Source organism: Megalops cyprinoides, chromosome 2 (assembly GCF_013368585.1).
Source record: "Megalops cyprinoides isolate fMegCyp1 chromosome 2, fMegCyp1.pri, whole genome shotgun sequence".
NCBI classification, from domain to species: domain Eukaryota; kingdom Metazoa; phylum Chordata; class Actinopteri; order Elopiformes; family Megalopidae; genus Megalops; species Megalops cyprinoides.
In genome coordinates this window covers 11,688,729-11,711,773 of record NC_050584.1, presented here as the reverse complement: position 1 = coordinate 11,711,773, position 23,045 = coordinate 11,688,729, and the positions used below count along the sequence as shown (strand labels likewise).

The 23,045-nt window shown below is 42.7% G+C and overlaps 2 protein-coding genes across 3 annotated transcripts; one reads left to right on the top strand and one right to left on the bottom strand.

Annotated features, from left to right (window-relative positions):
• Positions 1-1,006: 1,006 nt before the first annotated feature.
• Positions 1,007-11,442, bottom strand: rec8b (REC8 meiotic recombination protein b). Its single transcript, XM_036554842.1, has 17 exons — positions 11,387-11,442; positions 10,777-10,845; positions 10,397-10,539; positions 9,527-9,602; positions 8,979-9,099; positions 8,643-8,715; positions 8,479-8,546; positions 8,237-8,315; positions 7,415-7,493; positions 4,761-4,959; positions 4,327-4,461; positions 3,830-3,930; positions 3,599-3,678; positions 2,616-2,709; positions 2,434-2,529; positions 1,885-1,991; positions 1,007-1,014 (listed from the first exon to the last, which is right to left on the bottom strand). Exons 1-17 carry the CDS (start codon positions 11,440-11,442, stop codon positions 1,007-1,009), a joined length of 1,584 nt encoding a protein of 527 aa, XP_036410735.1.
• Positions 11,443-12,720: 1,278 nt separating this feature from the next.
• On the top strand, positions 12,721-21,519 carry pdcd6 (programmed cell death 6). 2 transcript variants are annotated; one of them, XM_036522336.1, is made up of 6 exons: positions 12,721-12,900; positions 15,750-15,811; positions 18,846-18,890; positions 19,555-19,713; positions 20,157-20,266; positions 20,871-21,519. In XM_036522336.1, exons 1-6 carry the CDS (start codon positions 12,818-12,820, stop codon positions 20,967-20,969), a joined length of 558 nt encoding a protein of 185 aa, XP_036378229.1. In that variant the 5' UTR covers positions 12,721-12,817; the 3' UTR covers positions 20,970-21,519. The 2 variants fall into 2 exon arrangements, with proteins under 2 accessions (XP_036378229.1, XP_036378228.1); XM_036522335.1 differs by having other exon boundaries at positions 19,555-19,722.
• The last annotated feature ends 1,526 nt before the right edge of the window (positions 21,520-23,045 follow it).

Sequence of the window (23,045 nt, the reverse complement as noted above, 5' to 3'; positions counted from 1 at the left end):
ATTACATAACTTGACCTTGAACCTGGGTCTGGGTTGTATTTGGGACGACGGTGGTAGAGTACAAAATTAATACATACATAGATACCATAGTGGTAAGGCTTGGTTATTCTCTATTTGCTAGTGTGTAAGGATGTGACACATTAGCTCCCCATTGAATGGATGCCTGCCTATTGACATATTCATTACATGCTGCTGTGAAAGTGCATCAGTGTTGCCTTAATATACTACACCTATCAGTAACTACTCTTTGTGGATAAAACTGACCATAAGAGTATAGTTGTATTAATATCTCACAATTAATTACCACCTTTTCTTTCTCAAGATATTTAGTCCATGACTTACATCAAATAGTGTTACATCAAAGTTGCTTAACAGACACCAGCAACGTTTGGGTTACGAGCCTTGTTCCTTCCCGCTGTGCCACATGGATGCCCATATAAAGAGATGTGACAGGATAATGTCCTGTACCACAGAGCTGCAAGTGATCTGTCACTGCTTAGTGACAGTACATCAGCCCTCTTTCTGGGCAGTGGTAATAGATGGAATGTCATCTGTCTGCGTGTGCAAGTAATGCTTCAGCTCTGAGAACACGTTCACACTCTCACTCTGTGTTCTACGGAGAAATTTTCTGAGGTCATTAAGTACAGTAACAGAGTGTACCATACATTGACCGACTGCCTTCTGTTTATCTGAGTTTTCTGTTGCAGACTGGTGCCACATTTCGGCCAGCTGACTCACCTCTCTCCTTAGCCCGCCGATTCCAGTGTGAATGTATTGAGTAATTCAGCCATGAGATCAGATATATCCCCCAGCAAGGCAGCGTTACGTCAAGGGAGAGGCATGATGTCACAATCCACTCTATTCGGCAGCTGTACTACGGATTCTCTACTGCCCCCTGTAGGCCCATCTTGGACTGACACATGGATCAGCTGGAGCAATTCTTAGTGCAGCCCCCAAGATTAAATGAATATGTATTTGTGTGGAAAGGCCTACTTAATCTGCTAGGTCATATCCCTGCAGAAACAGGGAGTGGACCACATCACCATGGAGACTGTCGCTCTGTGTCAGTCGGTTGTGGTTCTGTAGGATGCAGCAGTGTTGTAGCATCTGAATATTCATACTCAGAAAAGTTTGCTTTGATTTAAAAAGAACTTTAATTTTTCAATATCCAATGACAAAAAGAATGCCATCCATTAAATACCATTGAAATACCACTGAAAAATAAATAAAACATTTCAAATTTTTATTGCATTCCCCTCAATAATTTTCATTAAAATGTGTTTATTATTACAAAGAGTTTAAAAGGTAAAAACGTAACAGCAGTGAGTGAAATGTCTCACATCATCACCATTACCTGTAACACAGCTGTGGGAATATGAGCTGCTCTGTACAATCACGTTTGGATATCCATTTCTCATCACTGACACCAGTATGGGTATCGGTGTGTGTGCGCTGCATCCCTGTGCTTAAAGTCAGAACACCTGAACTGCTAATCTGTGCATAGGGAGAATCAGTGGACATCACAGTGTGTCAGTGTCTGTATGTCAGAGAATGACGGGCCCTTAGGCCCCTGCATACAGCTCTCCAGCAGAGATAGTAATGGAACTGTATGGTTCCCTTTGAATCACGCCGAGTTTCCTCACAGACGCCAACTCTGCAAGAACACGGGGTTATAACATCACCATACTGCTAAAACATGACAGTGGGACACATCTGAACAGTGTAAATCACACCCACACTACGGATAAGATAAATCGGTACGAGTTTTGAAACATGCAAATACAGTGCAGACGCACACTGCTGCTTGACGCAAACACCCTGCACACATTAAGGCAAAACATGCGCACGTACTCATTGTGCTGTGAACAGAACATCTTCCCTTACCGAGCAGTTTGCAGAAGACACGAGCTGCAATACTCCGGTTGGCCTTGGGGTGCAGCAGAGAGTCAAATGATATTTCCCCAAAGCGCTTGAGGTAAAGGGACACCAGTCTGCGGGATCAGATAATAGTACAGAAATGAATAAACTGAAGAGAAACTAACAGACTGGCTGGTACGGGTGTAACTGTCACATGCTGTAACTGAATTTAAATAAGAGACAGACCCCTAATTTATAGGTTTCTTATACCATAATGTGTATCCAATGTTTGCCAGAACAAAAGCTTGGGAGCAAAAATGATAACAATTAATTTTTATGCATAAAATTCACGATCTCAAATGTCAATAAGGGAAGAGTAAAATAAAACTAGATATGAATATTTTACTGTGATTTTTGTCTTTAATATAATAGTGTTTTCCTATTTTAAAAGTCCAATTTCCACATTCCTGTGGCAGCGGATGGCATTAAGATTCCTTTGTGGAAGAAGACTTATTGATTATGGACACACGGACTCCCGAAACGAAAGAGGTACAGCGAAACACAAAACAGAGTTACCCCAGCAGACTCTCCACGGTCACCTCTCCCTCGGGCAGCTCCACCCGCTCCTCTGGGATTTCCTCCATGGGAACGGGAGCCGCCTCTATGGGCGACCTTCAGAAGCACAGACACAGAGTAAGACACGCGGGGAACACCTTAAAGAGGCTCACGCAGGCCCTCTGATCCTCTTTCTCTCTCACCATCGTTTCGTGGGGGTGATATGGTCCCGGGACCCGTCCTCCTTGGACACCTCCAGCAGCACCTCAGATGCAGCTGAAACCATGACCGCAGAACCTTCCTCAGAGAGCGCTCACTTTCCAAACAAATATATACCACGTAACACCGCACTGCACAGTGTGCAGTTCACACAGGGTTCCTCTGCATTCAAACACCACGTGTTAGCGTTTCACTTAGCACTTCAGTGCCTGTGTGGATGTGACAGGGAGTTGAGCCCCTGCTGACTGCCACATGTCAACTGTAGTAATACAGCACTACTACTTCCACCAGGAACTGCAAATGTGTAATTCTAAATACAAATTAACAAAGCATCTCACCTGATACTTCAGATGCCAGGCCTGACTCCAGTATCTCTCTTGATAGCTGTTGATGCAGAGAAGCAAAGACAACATGACTCAGAGGAAGGAAGAGAGGTAAGCCCAACGGCACTGTGACAGAGACCAATGAGTTTATACAAGGTGATCGCTCGTGTAGGCCTACATTTTTTAGCCTATTGACAGATTCCCTTTAAACACTGAAGTAATGGTTCCATGTGTGCAGGTCTTTGCAGTACACTTTTTATTTCCAATAATGATTCATAATTGTCAGTGCCTTCAAAACCGTACCATATCTGACGGCTATCGTAGCATTATTTTCATGCCTTATATGGATTTAATGTGTGATGGGTGTCTCTGGACCTCACATGCACAATACAAAATCTTACATTCATTACTAATTATGTCAGTACTGCAGACTTTAATGAAATAAGATCATATAAAAATCACATAAAGACTATGATTAATGAAAACAGCTCCAATCTCCAAACAAAACACTCAGTGATTTATCTCTCGTTACTGTACTACCTGCTACACCCACGATAGAAATAAATGACAGCAGATTCAGAACAGCTGGGTTCTGGTGTTAGACTGCGCATCCACCTCTCTGATGCTGGAGCTCCTTTGCCTACTTCCGCCTTCCGTCTCCTCCCTTGCCACCTCGATCTCCCTCTCTGACTCCAGCTCCGCGTTCGTCACCCCCGGCCTTTGTCTCCCAGCAGAGGGAGGAGGTAGGGGCGGGGGAACGGCGCACCGTTTCCACAGGGACGTTACGTCAGGGTGGAGATGAGCTGGAGAGAAAGGAAGCAGGCCGACCGGGCGGCGTGACGTCGCAGGACTCTTACATTCGTACTGAATGGTACCTGTGGGAGAGGAAGGCGGGAAACTCACAGCAGCAGGCGGCGCTGAGGAGCTCTGCAGGTTGGACCCTGAGCTGGGACGGGCTCCCCAGCAGCACCTGGGACTAAGAGAGACACCTCACTATGACTACACTTGCACAGCACCCATTTTGGATATCCACTTTGACTGGATATCCTACTTCAAACAACTTCCTCTGGAAAAAAACATAATGACCTGAAGGCATAATTACCCTACTTTCCAACAAACCCTGTCAGACCCAATTCCCATTTAAAAAACCAGCGTGATTGTGCACGAAAAAGCTTAAGGGGTTAGCCCCAAATCTGGAACGCGCTGAGAATGTTGATCTCCGGGAAAATGAACGTGTGAAGTCGACTGCCAGATCAGCCTCCATTGATGTCCGAATAGCCTAACTGACACGCTAACCACACAATCAACAGCCTGTGTCTGTTGGTGTGGATGCGTGAGCCGTCAGTAACCACACAGTAACAGTCTGTCGTACCAGGGGCACAGTCTCGGCCAGGTTGTCCTGTATTTGCGCCTGCATCTCATCCTGGGGGATCTGCATTTGTGGGTCTATGAAGAGCAGCTGCCGTCTGCGCCCCTGTTGCTTTGGGGGAATGTCGCCATGGAGGATCTGTAACAGTAGATAGATGTGGACAGATGTGGGAAGAGAGAAAGTAGAGAATGAAAAAGGAGAGAGAGAGAGAGAGGAAGATGGAAAGAGATAGAAACTCTTGGTGAATGACATCTAGAACATTTCCTGGGCTTTGCAGATGTTGAACAGGCTACATACTTGTACAGCAGCCTGCTGTTTTAAAGAAGAGAATAGCAATACTTGTTTTTTACAAATGACAACTGGGCCTCTCCCTCGGTGACTCCTTAATGGATGAAGTCACAGAACCTAGCTCCCCCTCAGGAAACTGGGACACGCACCTCACTGCTAGAGCCCTCCCTGCCTCTCTCTCGTTCTTTCTCAGGCTCCTCCATACTTTCTCTAGAAGGAGGAGCTACAGGCACGGAAACAGGAGAGGGGGTCTTCTCCATCCGGACCCCTGTCAACGGGACCTCAACAGGGCGGCCGGTCTCCTCATCCAGCAGCCACATACTGTCCTCCAAAGTGGTCAGCTTCAGCCTGTGAGCGGGAGTGGGAGGAGCTCATAGCTCAGACAGACTGCAGAGGGAAACTGACCTTCCTGCACACTATTTTCAACACATTCTGAGCGAATGTGTAGGTTTGATTTTGACACAAGCACACATATTTCTGGGGCTTGGCCAGTAGCACAATTACTTGTGCACTCCATGTCACAGGGAGGAAACAACCCACGGAGAAAAGAAGTGACAAAACTGTCAAGACGTATACATACCAGGGTTCAACATTAACAGTTGCCTGATTGCCCAGGGCAAGTAAACCTGCTTGGTGACTTGCTCAATTGGGACGATTCAAAGCAAATTCAGTATTTCAGCTTGCAAATTCCATGATTTCTGCCCGCTGTCAGGCTAGCACATCAGCAGCAGTGTGTTTTTGTGTAAAAAAGGAATGAAGCAGGGCACATCCTTATACCTCATACTTTAGTTGACAAATAACTGGCTGACTTGGCCAGTGGAATCGGACTACATCGACCACCTAGTGTCAGAGTCCTGTAAGGCCCAGTTTGTGTTGCACACTTTTCACGGTTGCTTACAAGAGAAAACACCCTCTGTTAATGTTTACAATGCAGGAATAAAGTTTCAATCAAGTGACCAATCAGCAGTGACATCTACTGTTGCGTCACAAGACTGGATTGACTTACAGAAGGTTACAGGTGTAACGAACCACCTAGGTAATTTTTTTAGCTAGCTCGTTATTATTACTTAGTTAGCTCAGAGAGTTAATACAGATCACTTTCAGAAGTTTAACTGACTGCCATTCACGTAGAGCCAAGTTCTGCAATCACAGACACTGCTCATTGAGGCACCCAATGTAGTTTCCAACAATCGTTAAGTTTTTCCAAGTTGTATTTTTTTGCACACTTTTGCAACATCTAAAAATGAACTGTCACTGCCTGATCTGAACTGACCAGTCCGCATGACTTGCCTGTGTCATGCTGCAGTAAATTAGTGCTGACGTCAGCTTCAGCTCTGTATTTATAACATACGAAATCACTAGTAAATATGTCTGAAAGAATAACTATCTAGCTGGCAAATGTGACCTCAATTGATAACATTAGCTGTAGGCTAAATTAGTTTCCTGCATCAGTCATCTTGCCTTAGCTAACCAGCTAGCCTGCTAGTTATCCAGCCAGTTATAGCTATAGTAGCTAATGTTATTTTTCCTATCTGAAAAGGTAAGGTTTGTACACTATGTATATTTCTCACACCTGCTGAAGCAGCATGATGTAGCCAGGTCAGGGAGATGGTGTCAGGGCTCCGCCCCCTTAAGCCGTGGTGTTTTTGTTTCTCCCCGTCCCTGTGCTTTTGTTTTCCTTGTGTTTCAGCCCCGCCCCACTCCCTGCCTGGTCTACGCCCACCTGATCTCCTCATTACCTGCACTTGCCTGCCTGCTCACCTGCATCCCATTGCCTCGTCACCCCAGCCCTATATCTTCCCTGTGTGTCTCTGTCTTGTTGCTAGTTCGTTTCAGTGATTTTTCCTGTCTCGTTCCCGCATTTAGTTCCCGTGATTTGCTTGCTGTCGCCGTTCCTGCCTGATTCCTGACTTCGTTTTTTGCCTGCCGATTCGGATTTGTTTGACGCCACTCGCCTGCCTGGTTCCTGACTCTGCCCGCCTCGACTGCCGTTTCTGGATCTGCCCCCGGACTGCTTCCCCGTGTTTTCGAACCCTGCCTGTCCCTGTACCACGAACTGCCTACCGATTACGATTAAAACGCTTGGAACCGTTTACCCTGTGGTCCGCGTTTGTGTCCCGATCTCCGATCCTGACAGATGGGACAGTGACAACCGCTTAATTAAGATGATATGAAACTCAAGGTCTCCAGTTTGGAACCAGACATCCCCTTGCTCATGTTACATAAACTGGAAGAGGATGGGGTGAATGCGGTGACAAATATCCAATGGATCTCTGCATGTGGAGAATAAATTACAATGCAAATGCACTGATGATTACACTTATGACAACCATCATTTTTACACGCTTTAAATTGTAGCTAAACTATGCCATATCTGGGTGAGTAGAAATTCAGTTTGGTCCAGAAAATTTCTGATCAGTCTGCCTGACCGGACAAGTGAGAAGAAACCTTAATGTTGAACCCTGCATACCCATTTTTTAAAGACACTGTGCCAAAGCACACCAGTGCAAAGTGCAGAGAAAATGTCCCAGCCATTGTTTCAGTTGCATATTACTTTGATCTTTTTGTCATAAAATGAGGGCGTTTCTCTTATGAAGGCATGTCTTTTGCTTGCAGAGGAAAAGGAAATGGTCACAGCTACGAAGAAGCATCTGATGGCCGGATTAACACGACTAAAAAAACATGAATGTGATAACGTCCTCCGACGTTACTCTATCCACATTTGTGAAAGGGCAGCTAGAGTCCGAGATGCTAAGACTGAGACTTTCAAAGGACTGAGGAGCCCCGAGTTGGTGTAACTCACTGTTCAATGGAGACTGTGGCTCCTGTTAGGGCTGTTCTCTCTCCGTCAGCCACCCTCTCTCTCTCCCTCTCCTCCAGCTCTGAGGGACAGATGCGGGAATGCAGTTACGAAGCATGGCAAAACCGCGCACCAAAAACACACAGGCGGCGGCGGTCAAAAGACGTTTCTGGGCAGAAGTACCATAGTGCAATATGTTAATTCAGCAAATGGGAATTTACTTAATTATTGCTAAACAAACACTTCGAGGGCAATAAATGGCTGTGGATTCCTGCACCTTTCGATTATGATAAGATCGAATCCAGAGAAAACCTATCCCTCCATATCACATTGCTTTGTTTTCTGTGTTACCATACTCTTAAATGCTGATCAATAAATGCATGCTTATGTTTGCTACATATGTGTAAAATGCCATTTTGTTTGTTTAAAGGACCAGTTCATACTCTTACACAACATCTCATATGCTAATACAAATTGTATTTGTATGTTTACTACAAATGTGCTTTTAGCAATTTGAATCTTTTTCATGTACAGTTTAGCTCAAGGCAATATTGAACACCTGCTTTTCATAGGCCTAAAAATAAGCTCACAGCTGTTAATATGGCTTAGTACTTTCAGTAAAGGTAACTGTTACAGTTTCCTTACATGTCCCTGTGCACTCACATTGGACCAGCCAGAACTGAAAGACGCAAAATCACATACAGTATAGGCTGATCCCATACAGTATGTTCCTCTTCCCTTCCCTGCCTTTCACAGTACCTATTCTCTTCCTTTTAGCCCTCAGTGCTTGATTCTGCTAATTACATCTCTGCCCAACACACATACCGACATTGAACTGATCCTGCTGCTCCATCAGCATGTCAATCTCTTTGACTGTGACCTCTGGTAGCTCCTCCCCCTCAAACTGAGTAGCCATAGGAAGAGAGTGAAGGTGATGGTGAGATATGTGCAATGTAGAAACTGTAAACATCCTATAACTAGGCATTTCCATAAAGAACTGTGTGCGAATAAGACGATTCCCTGACACAAAACGGTCAATAAAACAATTTTTCAGGTTTCACAGAGACCTCCGTAGAAGGAATGACGGCTGGCTCCTTCTCTTTCATGGTGATGGCATCAGGAGAAGCAGTGAGGCCTGGAGAGAGAAAAAGCATGTCTTTTGAGCCTTTTGATATGATCATAAATGATGACAGTGATCAACTTCATTTGAGCCATTCTTTCCCTAACTCACCTTCCTCTGGTGCAGATGTGCGATTCCCCACCTGGGGGTGCTGTGGAGTAACAGCTTCTATGTCATGCCAGGCCTGAGAATTAGCAGCAAGCATAAAGACACGGTCAACAGCGTGTGTTGTGTCTTCAGCACCAAAGAGGATCTCGCTGCCTCTCTCTCTCATCAGGTTATTAAGTATGGCAGTTTTGGAAATCTGTTTCTTCCATTTACTCTCATTTGATATCTGGCTCAGATACGCTCCTGTCAGACTGATGGTATTAGCATGCAGTTTTAGCTATCTGATCTTGTGCTTACCTGTGCTAGTCTATAAAGTCTCTATAGATGTGTGTATGATACCTGCATTAGTCTGTATGGACTGGGCAGATTTTGCTCAATCCCCATCACTCCAAAGAAGGGGTCCTGTGCCCCCTCTGCCTCCTCCAGGAGAAACAGGGAGTCTGGTAGATTCAGGGTCCGCCTGGGAGATAACACTGTTACTGTTTACATCATTACCAGCAGAATCAGAAGCGGGACTATTACAGACACTGGCAGAAAAAGTAATAATAAAGACAATACCACAGGTGTTCTACACATGGACCAGATGTTTAATGTCTGTGGTTAACACCGAAGGGTCTCTTTCTAATTGTGGAAGCTGTAAGTGTTCCGATTTGCTGGCTTGTTAGAAACATCCATGTAAGGGTGTGGTCTAAAATGGAACACCCATGGCTAGCATGAAAACAGACAGCACAGGAAGCTTCTGTTATCAAAGGGAACCTCCTATGAGGAAGGCAGGCAGAAAGAACACAGCAGCTCAATATGGTCGTAATATAAAACCGTTCTAAAAACACAATTTGGGAGGACGGCTTTGAGAAACGGACGCCCGCAATGATAATTGTGACCCTGACCTGTCAGGCTCCATCAAGTCAATGCGTGTGTGTCTCTCCGAGCGAAGCAGGCGCTCGATGGTCTGCTGGACCTCGCCTGGAATCACACGGCCAACGTACAGGTGCATTCAAACTCATCACACAAAATATGGCCTTGCCCACCGCTATGCGCTTTCAGCTCTTACAATGCTTATAAATAATAATGCTTATGATGTCAAGACCAACACGTGAAATGAACCAAACAGATAAAGTGTTGCTCTATGTTTACGTGAAAACAAAAACAACAAAAAACAGACAAATGAAACACGTATGTGCACAGAATAAATTTGTTATGCAAAAAACAAAGCAGCCTGGTGCCGAGCTTGTTTTTGAACGGTCCATTTATTTGCAATAGAGGCCAGACTCTCAACAGTCAGATAGTTAAAGACCTCCACGCTGTGATTCCTTGGGGTTGACAGACTTTTGCTCCCTCCTTCTAGATAAAATATTCATGCGGTGACAGGTTAGCTGGCCATTGTACATGTTGTAGCACTCCCTAATACTCCCTGCTATTGCTGCAGTACTGTGGGGTCAAGGGCATGAGCACATTTCACTTATTCTGCACAGCTGTAATACTTTACAATAAGACATTAGTCTGTGTTCATGAGCCATTCAGCCTGAGTTAATGCACAGAAGTCTAGGGCTACCTGCTTCTCCGATAGCGCAGCATGACAGTGAAGCAGGGTCTAGATAGTACTCATACTGTGTTAAACCCAGATTGCTCTCTCCGGAGCAATTTTTCCTCAACTGAAGTGTCAGTAAATCTTCACACACAGTATTACCCCGCCCTCTTGTAGGGGTTTTTATGTGTTAAAGTGTGTCTGAGCCGTATAGAGCTCCTCCCTCTCTCACCCTGAAGGATGGCACACTGCTGGTGGTAGACGATAATGACACCGTACTGCAGCTGGGAGGACAGGTAGAGGGAGAAGCGGGGGCGGGGCAGGCCCGGGCAGAGGGGTGGGGCCTGCGCCAGAACATAATCCATGATGTCCTCACTGTAAACAGACACGGTCAGTGTCACCATTGAATCATGACCGATAGGCGATTTCACACACAAACACACACATACATGCACACTGCAGAGCAGTAAAATATCATATTAAAGTATCATAGTAAAATACTTTGCTTGTTCTAGGTGGAACGGCATATATATTTTCACATAGGAACAAAGACAAAAACAGTAAGACCACTGATTAACCACTACTCTGAGACGCAATAATACAGACGGTTACCATGTACGCTCTACATTGACCTTCAGGAAATCTCGGCGAGTGATCTTGATCCCTTTAGTGGCTGCCAACCTGACCAACAACAGCAACATATCATTAAAGGCCACAAATTTAGAACAATGCACATTTATTGCACCCCCCATCCATCAGATAGAATGACAAGACTCCTAATGCCATGGTGATTTACTGCATATAATCACCTTGTGCGTATGTAATGTTATCTGGCACCTCACAACAACACCAACATTTCTAGGTTCTCAATTTTACATTTAAAGTTATTCTTGCTTATTATTGATTATTGTTTATTATTAATTTAATTTAATACATTTTGTGACTTCTCAACTTTTGATGTAAAAATGTATTTCCTTTCTACCTTGGTGTGTCCTTTAAAGGTTTTATTATTAATTATTGTACTATGTTTATAATATATAATTATTTTGTCTATTGTATCAGATATCCAAATAGTAAGCCTGCTTATATTTTGATAAATTTAACAATTAATGTAGTGTCGACAACATCGATCTGATCAAGTTGTTCATCAACGACAACTACAGCCACCTTGCAAGTAACTTAGTTAACCCCCTTGCCACATAGAGAACACAAATAAACTCACCATATTGTAGAGAAGCAGCCGGTGTGGCGTTGCAAAACATAGGGATAGTAAAACATCTTTTTTCAGCTCGCTTGCAAAGCGAGTAGAATGGAAAGCTCGTCAGAAAGCTACCTATACTGTACCGTTAGTTATTTTACAGAGACTAGACTTTGACTGTAAATTTCAATACGAAGCTCTTTCTTGTCACAGTGACATATATTATTGGTTCAATAGATTTGGTTGTTATACCGATTATTAGATATTTATTCAAGGGCAAATCAGGCTTTGATTTACCTAAGTTTAAAAAGTAGCCAGCTAATCAACTATCCATAATTTGCCTAGCGAACATTGCTGACTTGTACTTAACAAGGATGGGAATTCCCGCCAAACATCCCATACCCTTTTTCACACATGTACGATGTGCAGTCAGGCAACCAATGAGATGTGAAATTTACATTTGGATTGTCCAATTGCCGGGTTCAAAATTCGACGTTCTACAGAGTGTTAGCATACAAAATGAGCACTTTTAGTTTTTTTTTATGCGGTAAGTGTTTTTCGGTGTTTCTGGTGTAAAACCATATTGGCCTATACACAATTAAATATAATCGTGACGTGAAAGGGATGTCCCATACACCGCATTCAACTGATCAAATATTGTATTTTACTTCAATGAGTAATGATCATATCTACAGGCCTTGAGTTACGCGTTAGAATAGCTGGAGAACTACCTTGCTAACTGCCCTATGTAGTGTCCAGCTGCAAAACATACCTACTTGCTCCCATTAGACCAGGAGATAAGCAAAGTAATCATGCACTTTGAAAGCATGAAAACTGGAATGCCTGTGTAATTCCTGAAGCCTGACAATATCTATTATTGGTCAAATTGATAAGGAGCCTTATAAATATTTACTCTAGTTTTTAGTCATATAAGTATCCAAAAATGCTATTAACATAACTAAGACAGGTGAAAACTCATCCAGTGAAAACAAATGCACTTTCTATACGAAAACATATACATTATTATATAATAATAATTAGTAGTAGTGGTAGTATTGAAATAATACCTATACCACTACTACAACTACCAATCAGAGCTAAAACATTTATAAATAAAGCTCGCTACAAATGTACAACTAATGTAGAATAAATTAACAAAGACCAAAATAGTTTTAAAAAATCAAGTGTTAAATATATGTAATAAATTTATATCGCTGTCAGTTTTGGAGCTCGTTAATCCTCGTATCCCCTCGAGCATGAGTCGGTGAAATACGACAAAAGGGGGCGTGGCGTTCATTTTCGAGCGTTGGGTGGATGACGTCGCTGAAATGCGTACGGGAAGTGGTGACATACGCCGCGCCTCTGCAAAGAGGGAAAGTGTCAGCTCTGAGCAGGATCAGAAAATAAGTGCCTGTCCTTTCACAGCACAAATCACAGATTCTCGGAGGTCCAAGAATGGCATATCACAATCAGTACAGACCACCTCAATATAACAACGCTCCTCCCGATCAAGGTTTTCTGTGGAATATATTCCAGAGGTGAGTAGACGAAAGACTGAAGTTCCGCATTGATTTTTTTTTAACGTTAGCGAGTCAGCTATAGTGCTAAATGGTAACGTTAGCTAGCTAGGTGGCTACGTAGCGACACTAATTGAATTGCGGTTGACACATGACAAACGTGACTTCACTACATCTTCGTAGGTCATAACGGAGCTGAATCCACAGGTTTTATAATCTATTACGTGTTTAATTAGTCATCTTGTTGGTTGGCTTGTAGGTATTTTTTTAGTTTGTGGAAGTAGTCATTAGCTGGCGGTCAGCTCCTGGTACAGCTGGTTTAGCCGCTTATTTAAATTTAAATCTATGGGGGTTGACATAGCTACAGTAACATAGGAAATTATATAGGTTACCAGCTCACTGTTTTACCTTTCGAGCTGTATTACACGGAATTGTTCACTACCAACGCACTAGCTAATGTGCTAGCTGCCAGAAGAAATGACATTGTAAATGTTCTGATTTACTTGGTTTCCTGATTTCATGTAACTATTACATTTCCGTTTTTAACTGACAGAAGGCCTTGTGGTTTTGTAACGTTAACCTATCGTATGATGCAGCGGGATGTTGCTCTTATATATGCCAGCCAGCCAGCTAGCTGTCTAGTGCGGGTAATGTTGGGCTTTATGGCCGCTGGCAGTAATGCGGTATGGAGGCATACAAATTTCACATTATGAGTGAAATCAGGCGGCTGATTGGCTGAGCACCTGAGTTTTTCCACGTCGTGGAAATGAGTTATGTAACAGTGCTGTAGACTTACTGAGCCTGCTCGCAAAATTTGAAAGTCGCAGGCTTGACTCCTACGAAAAAGTCCTTAGGGGAAAAATTAAAATGCATCCCTCGATATTGCTTGTTTGCTACACGTGATCAGGACATCTAGGCCTATTCTGCTACTGCAATTCTGGTGCCTACGTTCAGGAAACACATGGCTATTGGAATTCCCTTGGTCATATGACTTTGTTTGGTCAAAGGTGAGCCTGAATGAGTCACTGACCCACTGCCTTGTCTTGGGTTGGGAAATTGAATGACTTGAGTCATAAATGTTTGCCTTCTGGGTACATGATTCTGAGTTTCCATTACAAACAGTTTCTTTGTGACATAGTGGATGCAAATGATCTGTTTTGCTTTGCTTCATGGCAGCACTTATACAGTAAGGTGGAGTTCACATACCTGTAGCAACAGAGGAAAAATAGCATTAAAAAGACCATAAAGGAAATTATAGCCTATGTTAGTTATTATAAATGCATTGTGTTTAAAGATATACTAGCTGTCATATTTATAAACTAAACCAACTGAAAAATTCAAACAATGCAGTAGTTTCAATCAGTGAAAAAACCTCTGTACAGTTGGGAAAAATGAGCCTTGTTAAGCGACCTGATTTAATTCAGGAACAGATGTGCTTATACATGTAATGTAGGCAATGTCTGTATGTACAGCTATTTTAAATTTGTTCCAAAGTGCCAGTGTTATTTTAGGTGAGGAGAAAATATTTTATTCTCTTTTATATCTCTGCTTGTAATGAGAAGTTGCTCTTTGTTTGGTTTTTGTGTAATGTTGCCATGACAGTTTCTTGTTCTATGCTATTCAGCTGCGGAGGTTGTTTTGGGTAGGCAGGGCAGGCTTAGTTTCCAAGGGAACATGTTAGTCATCGCTGGATTCCACCACTTTTTTTAGAGAGGAGGCCATTTTTGAACGTCTACAGCGAAGTTATTGCTTAACTCACATGGAATGAAATGTATCCTTTCAAATAGTGTTCATTCTAATTCCTCCCCATTATTGATTTTTCAAAAACATGATTAAATTTGTTTTTGACTTGTTTAGCTTCTGATTGGAAATCCTGGGAGTAAAGATTAGACCGTTTGTGAATAGTGGCTAGTGACTAATAGTGTGCTTTGTGCAAAGTAACTTTGAAGGGACACTACAATAGCGGAACAAATTCAAGTTCCTTATTTGATAGTTGGATGTTGAGAGGTGTAAGCCACAGTACAACATGATACAGGCTCAACTTGCACACATTTCTCCATGCATCACTTTTTGGGCAAAAGACCCAATTTGAAAGAATGGGATATAGCAAAAAACACCAATCAGTGAACAGACAATTCAGTTTTCTTACAAGTATGTACTATAGAAGAAATATACTAATTAAATACTGTACAGAATACAGAAAAGGAAGAAAGAGAAAAGGGCAGAATGGCAAATAACGTCAGTGAGCAACGTTTTATAGAATTGTATATATGTTTTGGCTGTAAATAGGTATGGTAGACCTACAGCTGTCAGAATTGGCTGTAGTGCTTTAATTTGGGACACTTTCAAAAGCTCATCCACACTATATTGTGAGACAGCTTTTCCATTAAGTGCCATAATCACACAATGGGAAATGTTACCGTGTGGTCTGACCAATTTTTAATATGCCGGTTAAACAGATGACAGAAAAACATTGTTTACAGGAAGGATTTCACCGCAACATTGCTTCTTGGTGACTGTAACTCAAGATTGTTGCTATTATTGAGTGTTTTGATCATTGATTTTCAATTACTGTTAAACAATGTTTCAAAAGACCCAGACAGGAATGTCCTGTAGCCTGTTGTTTTCACTAAATGCCATGTTGAATGACACAGAGGAGTGTTTGAACTGCATTTCTCAGTTTTGATAGCTGCAGCTAACAGCATTATACATACCCATGCTGTAGCCCAGTGTCTCATTATTGTTTCAACTGTTGTTATATTTTATTCCTGCCAGAATTCATTTATTTGCTACTGATTCCTGTTTGTGCTTAATGACTCTGTTCATATAGGTACAAAGAAGTGTTCAAGTTGTCTTTGTTTCTCCCCTAGAGTGGACAAGGACAGGAGCGGCTCAATATCAGACTCGGAGCTTCAGCAAGCCCTATCGAACGGTACGGTCACGCTGCAGTTTTGCCTATGATTTGCCTCCTTTCTCGTGTCCTTACAGAACCTGCTAAAACTATTTTTCCAACACGTGGCAGTGAGGTTCAGGGCCTGGCTGCTAGTATTTTCTACATGTTGAGCATCAGGGGGCAGGGCCAGATTGGTGGTCTGAAGTGCAGAGGTTGTGTTCCATTTTTAGCCTTGAATCTCTCTCACAAGTGAGGACAGGAGGCCTCTATATTGGTAGAGTGAAACAGGAAGAGCACTTCCTGGAGGTGCAGTATAGGGCAGTTCTCTCTATGTCAGCTGATAGTCAAATCAACCCCTGAGGGGACCTGGCAAGCATTTCCGTTACGACAGAAACACCTCTTTATTTGCTCTGGGGCTGGTCTTTCTTATTCGTCTTTCCAATTGTTTGTCCACGCATTGAGCATTGCCTCTATGGGAAGTGGTAGATCGTGTCCATAGAGTACAGTCATTAGTAAGGACCTTAGACCTTCCCCAGCCCCGCACCTGTTTCCTTAACAACTGAAAATGTTACACACTGACAACATTTGAACACACTGAAAACATTATTATTGAATTATCGTCCCTGCAGTCAGTTTAATTGTGATTAAATTACAACTTCAACCACCAAAGGAAACAACAAACTGGCAAGTATCAGAGAGCTTTGATAAAATCATGGAAGGGTTAAAATGCTAGCACGAAAACAGACAGTTGAGTGGAGGCGTTGCTTGAATCCCGCGGTCTCCTCGTGTGCCGCAGTGGGTCGGTCGTGTGGAGCCTCTGCTATCCCCCGGCTGCACTGTTTGTCCTGTGTGCTCACTGACCCTGTTGGTGCTGTCAGCAGTTCTCCTCTGCCACAGCAGCGTCCCCTGTTCTCTCGGAAACGGTGCTCAGACGTTCAGGGAGCGGCATGCTGACGTCTCTCCACGGAGCCTCTCTTTCGTTACACAGAAGGTCAATGGAGCTTGTGATGTGGAATTAAAAACCGGGCAGGGCTTATGCCGCTGTCCGTAACACCATGAAATCTGTTATTCGGGGTATCATTGAAGCAAACCCTCCATTTTGTGTTTATGTGTCCAAAATATTGTGATAACAATATTTAACTCCTTTAGGGACATAGCTTAAAAAAAACTGCCAGCCTGGTACTCTACAAACTGAAGTGCATTTCATAGGTCATACCTAATTTGTAATGCTTTAACATTTGGTATTAATTGGTCAGAGATTTTGTTAGGCAGAAGATAGATTTTTCCAAGTTTTAATGGTGAGTCACTTTCATTGGACTGTGAGCACTGTTTCACTGTGGCTGCCAGCGGAGAAAGGGGAAAAACAGCCAAAGCTAATCTGGAGCTGTTCTGCTGTGCTGCCTCAGCACGTCTCAGTGCCACTCATTAGCAGAACACACCTTAAATGGCACATCTTTTACGTTAATTATCCATATATGTCAAAACAATGCCGGTTTTTGGTTTGATCAATCCTAATACAAAGGACTTATCTGAAGAGCGTTCAGATAGATTCAATGGTCAATCAGACATACTCTGTTTAACCATTTAATTAGTAACCAGCTCAGGAACTCAGATGTACTAATGACTTAATAATTCACCGTGTCACAGTTCTAAGTGCAGCGGCCTTATGCTGTATTTCCCTGCGACTCGGCGGAAGTTGAAAGTCGAAAAGTGGCAGCACTCTGCATTTTAAAACGCAATAAAGAACGATTTAAAAGAGATTGCAATCCTCAAAAAAGTTTCGGATCGTTTGGGGAATTCTTTCAGAGTCTCCCAGAGGCCTTACGCATTGGCTGAACCCAAGTGCAAACTGTGTAATTACTTTTATGGTGTGTACCCAGCTGAACTAACCCTGAGTTTTCCTCAGCATACAGATGAGGGAAATTGGGCCTTAGAAATCAACACATGTTCTTTAGCTCTGCGGAGATCTGACACTTTATGCAGCGCTGCATTTTCATTGAGGGGGTGGTTTCATAGTCAGGACAGAGCCCCTGAACGGCTGGCCGAAGCAAACACTGCCTAAGAGGTGGGCTAGCCCAGGCCTGGGAAAGCACTTGTATTGTGAATGGTGGGGGATGTGCTGCCTTTGAGCATTGAGTGGAGTCTTAGCCTCAGATGCTTTAGAGCAGCAGCGTTAGCAACAAGTGACCTGTTTTCCATGACCAGCACTGGTGAGGGCAGAGCTGTGACAGAGCTCACTGTGCGAGGCACACAGAGTGCCATTGTCCCGCCGGCTGCGGCAGGGGAGCTCCAGATCCTTCCAAGTGCCCACATCAACCTCACCTCATCACACACACACACACACACACACACACACACACACACACTCCTAGACACACAGACAAGCACACATACTGCTGCACACCAGACCTGGGCTGCCCGTCTTGGCCTAAAAGCTGCTTCACCACAGCTCTCAACCAGCGGATGACTCCCATTTCTAACACCAGTAGTCAGCGCTGACCTCACAGCTAGTGGGAGTCTGGACCGAGCCGCGAAAATGACACAGCTGCCAAGCTACAGCCAGTGCAGCCCTGCTGCCAGTCCCACCCAGCAGTGAAACTGGGCAGGACTGGAAAAAGAGAGAAATTTCCCGTTCACTTAGCTTGTCTCGGCAGGAAAATTCTTGAATGAATGCAGAGGAAGGGAATAAAACCCTGTTTGGACAAATGTGAGGCCTTCCTCCTAATTTATTCCAGATCCCGGCAAGTGAAATGTCGAGTCAAACTTGACGGAGCATGCCAGTTTCTGTTTTCTTACTTTACTATGTTTTTGTATCACAGACAAGACCTCCCAATGTCAGAATGCGCTCACAATGAAAACTGCTGTGAAATTAAAGCCGTTGTCAACATAGAATGTGTCCTTTTTAAGTATTTAATTTTTCTTGGCTGGGCTTTCTTCCCTGAACTTCATACAAAGTATAAACCTTGTTTAGCCTGCCCTAATGCTAAAATCTACTTAATATTTGTTTTGCATACCTGAGGGAAAAAACTGTTCACTAGTATGTTTGTGATAATTCATTTACTTTCATCTACAGGCACGTGGACACCTTTTAATCCAGTCACCGTTCGGTCAATCATATGTAAGTTTGCTGTGTTCTCTGAATATACATCTGATATCTAAACACTAGCTGACACTGTGTAGGATTTGCACAACAGTTTTATTTCATAGTGTAGCAGCAGTGCTGCTGTTTGTATTTTTCTATCCATAGTAACAATTTCATTCATTTTGTGGCATTAAACCTGCATGTGACAGAAGAGCCAATGTTGCTGTGGTTCTGTTAAATGGGAGCATGCGGCTGTCAGTCTGGGGAGGTTAGCACAGAACAAAGGGACTCTTTCATAACTCGCGTCTTTTTTTCAGTACCGATTTGTTCTCACACGTTTCCTAGCCAGGGCTGAGAATTACAATGCAACTAATTTAGCCTAAGCCACTGATGGGAGGTTCAGAGTCAGTGGGTGTGGTGTGTTCAAATGAGGAAAAAAAACTTCATCTCCCATCAGTGCTTAACGTTTTGAAATGTTCGGCCAACTGAACTCACCTCTGGTGTTTGTAAAAACTCATGCCACTGATTTATACTGACTGAAATTACCTGGAAGCAATACCAGTTTCATATTTACAGTACACACCACTGACTTACTGTGTAGAGTAGAATCAGTAAACAATGCTTACTGATTGTACAACCTCCCATGAGTGGGGATGTGTCATCTGCTGAACTCATCCTTACCTATCTCACCCTTACGTAGCCATGTTTGACAGAGACAACAAAGGAGGAGTGAACTTCAATGAGTTTGCGGGTGTGTGGAAGTATATCACAGACTGGCAGAACATCTTCCGCACCTACGATAGAGACAACTCCGGCTTCATCGACAAGAACGAGCTCAAGCAGGCTCTGACTGGGTTTGGTGAGCAATGTATGCCTCCCTTATTGTCAGTGATTGTATACAGTGGAGTTCCACATCATCTGGTGGACTAACATTACTGTGTTTAGAGTGGTCAGCCTAGGTTCCTCTGCTGTAAGTAATGACTGCATGAATTCATGTGCTTGATGAAGCACATGCAAAATATGTGATCCAGCTCATCTTAATTCACAGATAAGGGTGAAATGAATGGATTCTTACATTAGTCTTGCATGATGTGTACTTGTGAGGTCATAGTGTATTTCCAAAATTTCTGTGACAGCCACAAAGAGTGGTCATTGAAACAAATTCATGGAACCCAAAGGATATAGTATTTAACCTTAAATTAAGGTTAACATTGTTGCCTAGTATAAAGAGACTAAAGTGTCACAGCAGTGAAAAATGCGAAGTGTTAATATGTTAATTATTTCTGTCTGCTACTGTTTCAGGCTACCGGCTTTCAGATCAGTTCTACGGCACCCTCATTGAGAAATTTGACAGACAGAGAAAGGGTCAGGTGGCCTTTGATGACTTTATCCAGTGTTGTATTGTACTACAGGTAAAACTTCTCCTCTAGGCTTGTTAAAATGCACCTAAGGCAGTTTTATTATACACACACATATATATATATAATGTATACACGTCTGTGTAAAAGAGGTTAAAAGAGGTATGTATTTTAAAATGAACCTCATTTCCAGCATTCAGCTGGATATCCCAAGCATACAACACATAAAACAGCATCCCAGTCCACCCCCTGTACCCTGACTGGTTGACTTTCCTTGCCAGGAATGCACTTCCTGCTATATTGTGTAATCACCTAATACCGTAGGAGAAGAATCAGACGGGAAGTGATGTGTTGTGCTCTCAACTGCCCTTTTTGAGCCAGTCTGCAAAAAAAGTCATTTTGTACTCAGTTGTAACATGCAACACGATATTCAACCTAGTGAGATGGCGTGGAGATGGCACGCAATAAATGAAAAAAGCCATTCATTTGAACACGCTGAACCCTTAAAGTTTAAAAACCAGGCCATAGGACATGCAGGGCCGCACATCTTCAGTGAAAATCCGCAGTGTCCGTCCAAGCAATTGCTCTAGGTTTTCCCTGGTAATGAAACGGTGAATAGAATGTGGAATTAACCAAATATGTTATTGCTCTTCCTCAGAGGCTGACGGATGTCTTCAGGAGGTATGACACTGATCAAGATGGATGGATTCAAGTGTCATACGAGCAGTATCTATCCATGGTCTTCAATGTCGTATAGTGACATGAGCACATAACTGGACGCTACTGTGCCAAATGCCAAAACCTCCGCAAACGTCTTCCATGTTAACATGACCAAACACAGCCAGATTGCTATCGTGGTATGGAAAACGGGGAGAAGTGGCTCTTCTATTCTGGATCATTGATCAATATGTTTATTATGTAAATCATAATAATGTTAAAACCATATATGTTAAGGTAAATTTGGGTTGTAAATATTGTGTCTATGGTAAATTGCATGTTTCAAAAGCGCAAATATGGGTGACCTCTCATAATGTTAAAGCATGAAATATTAATCTAAAATATATTTTGCTGATGCAATGTTTACAAACACTGTGAAAAGCAGGACGTGTTTAGACTTTTTGTATTTAATGGTATGTCTGTTCTGCCATATTTATATTTACACATACTTTTAACCAGCAATGCCATTAAGTACATAAGTGCGCATTATCATAGGCACAGTAGAAGGAACATGCTTTTGTATAGCTTCTGCATGGTGCCTTAAACTGTACAATTGCAAAAATTTTTTATTAAAAAATTTGTTTGAAAAAGCTGAAATTGAGTGCATTTTCTTTTTGATATTCATGATGGGCAAGTCAGCACAGAATAATAAAATGGTAAATCTGTGGTTCTTCACCTCAGAATTGGTTCCAGCTATGATAGTACATGACAAAAAATGTGAAACAAGTGACTTGCAGGACAAGTGAGTAATCGAGTGTGCAATTTTACTGTCTCTGTGTCTGGATTTTACCAATGTGCATCATTTTGAGGACATTAGGTCTTCAAAACTGAAAATTTAAAAATCTAATATTTAAATACAACGAGAAACAAAAAATACAACAAATTAAAGTGTGTGACTTTGAGTCCACTCCAGAACATATGCTTAACATTCATAAAAGGATGAAAAATGGTTGTCATTGGACATTTCCTTACATTTTATTGGTTTTCCACTTATTTCAGATTAATGTGTGTAGCTATATGAATATACAGTGCTGGCCAAAAGTATTGGCACCCCTGCAATTCTGTCAGATAATGCTCAATTTCTCCCAGAAAATGATTGCAATTACAAATGTTTTGGTAGTAATATCTTCATTTATTTTGCTTGCAATGAAAAAACACAAAAGACAATGAAAAAAAAATTAAATCAATTATCATTTTACACAAAACTCCAAAAATGGACCGGACAAAAGTATTGGCACCCTCAGCCTAATACTTGGTAGCACAACCTTTGGACAAAATAACTGCGAACAACCGCTTCCGGTATCCATCAATGAGTTTCTTACAATGCTCTGCTGGAATTTTAGACCATTCTTCTTTGGCAAACTGCTCCAGCTCCCTGAGATTTGAAGGGTGCCTTCTCCAAACTGCCATTTTCAGATCTCTCCACAAGTGTTCTATGGGATTCAGGTCTGGACTCATTGCTGGCCACTTTAGAAGTCTCCAGTGCTTTCCCTCAAACCATTTTCTAGTGCTTTTTGAAGTGTGCTTTGGGTCATTGTCCTGCTGGAAGACCCATGACCTCTGAGGGAGACCCAGCTTTCTCACACTGGGCCCTACATTACGCTGCAAAATTTGTTGGTAGTCTTCAGACTTCATAATGCCATGCACACGGTCAAGCAGTCCAATGCCAGAGGCAGCAAAGCAACCCCAAAACATCAGGGAACCTCCGCCATGTTTGACTGTGGGGACCGTGTTCTTTTCTTTGAAGGCCTCGTTTTTTTTCCTGTAAACTCTATGTTGATGCCTTTTCCCAAAAAGCTCTACTTTTGTCTCATCTGACCAGAGAACATTCTTCCAAAATGTTTTTGGCTTTCTCAGGAAAGTTTTAGCAAACTCCAGCCTGGCTTTTTTATGTCTCTGGGTCAGAAGTGGAGTCTTCCTGGGTATCCTACCATAGAGTCCCTTTTCATTCAGACACCGACGGATAGTACGGGTTGACACTGTTGTACCCTCGGACTGCAGGACAGCTTGAACTTGTCTGGATGTTAGTCGAGGTTCTTTATCCACCATCCGCACAATCTTTCGTTGAAATCTCTCGTCAATTTTTCTTTTCCGTCCACATCTAGGGAGGTTAGCC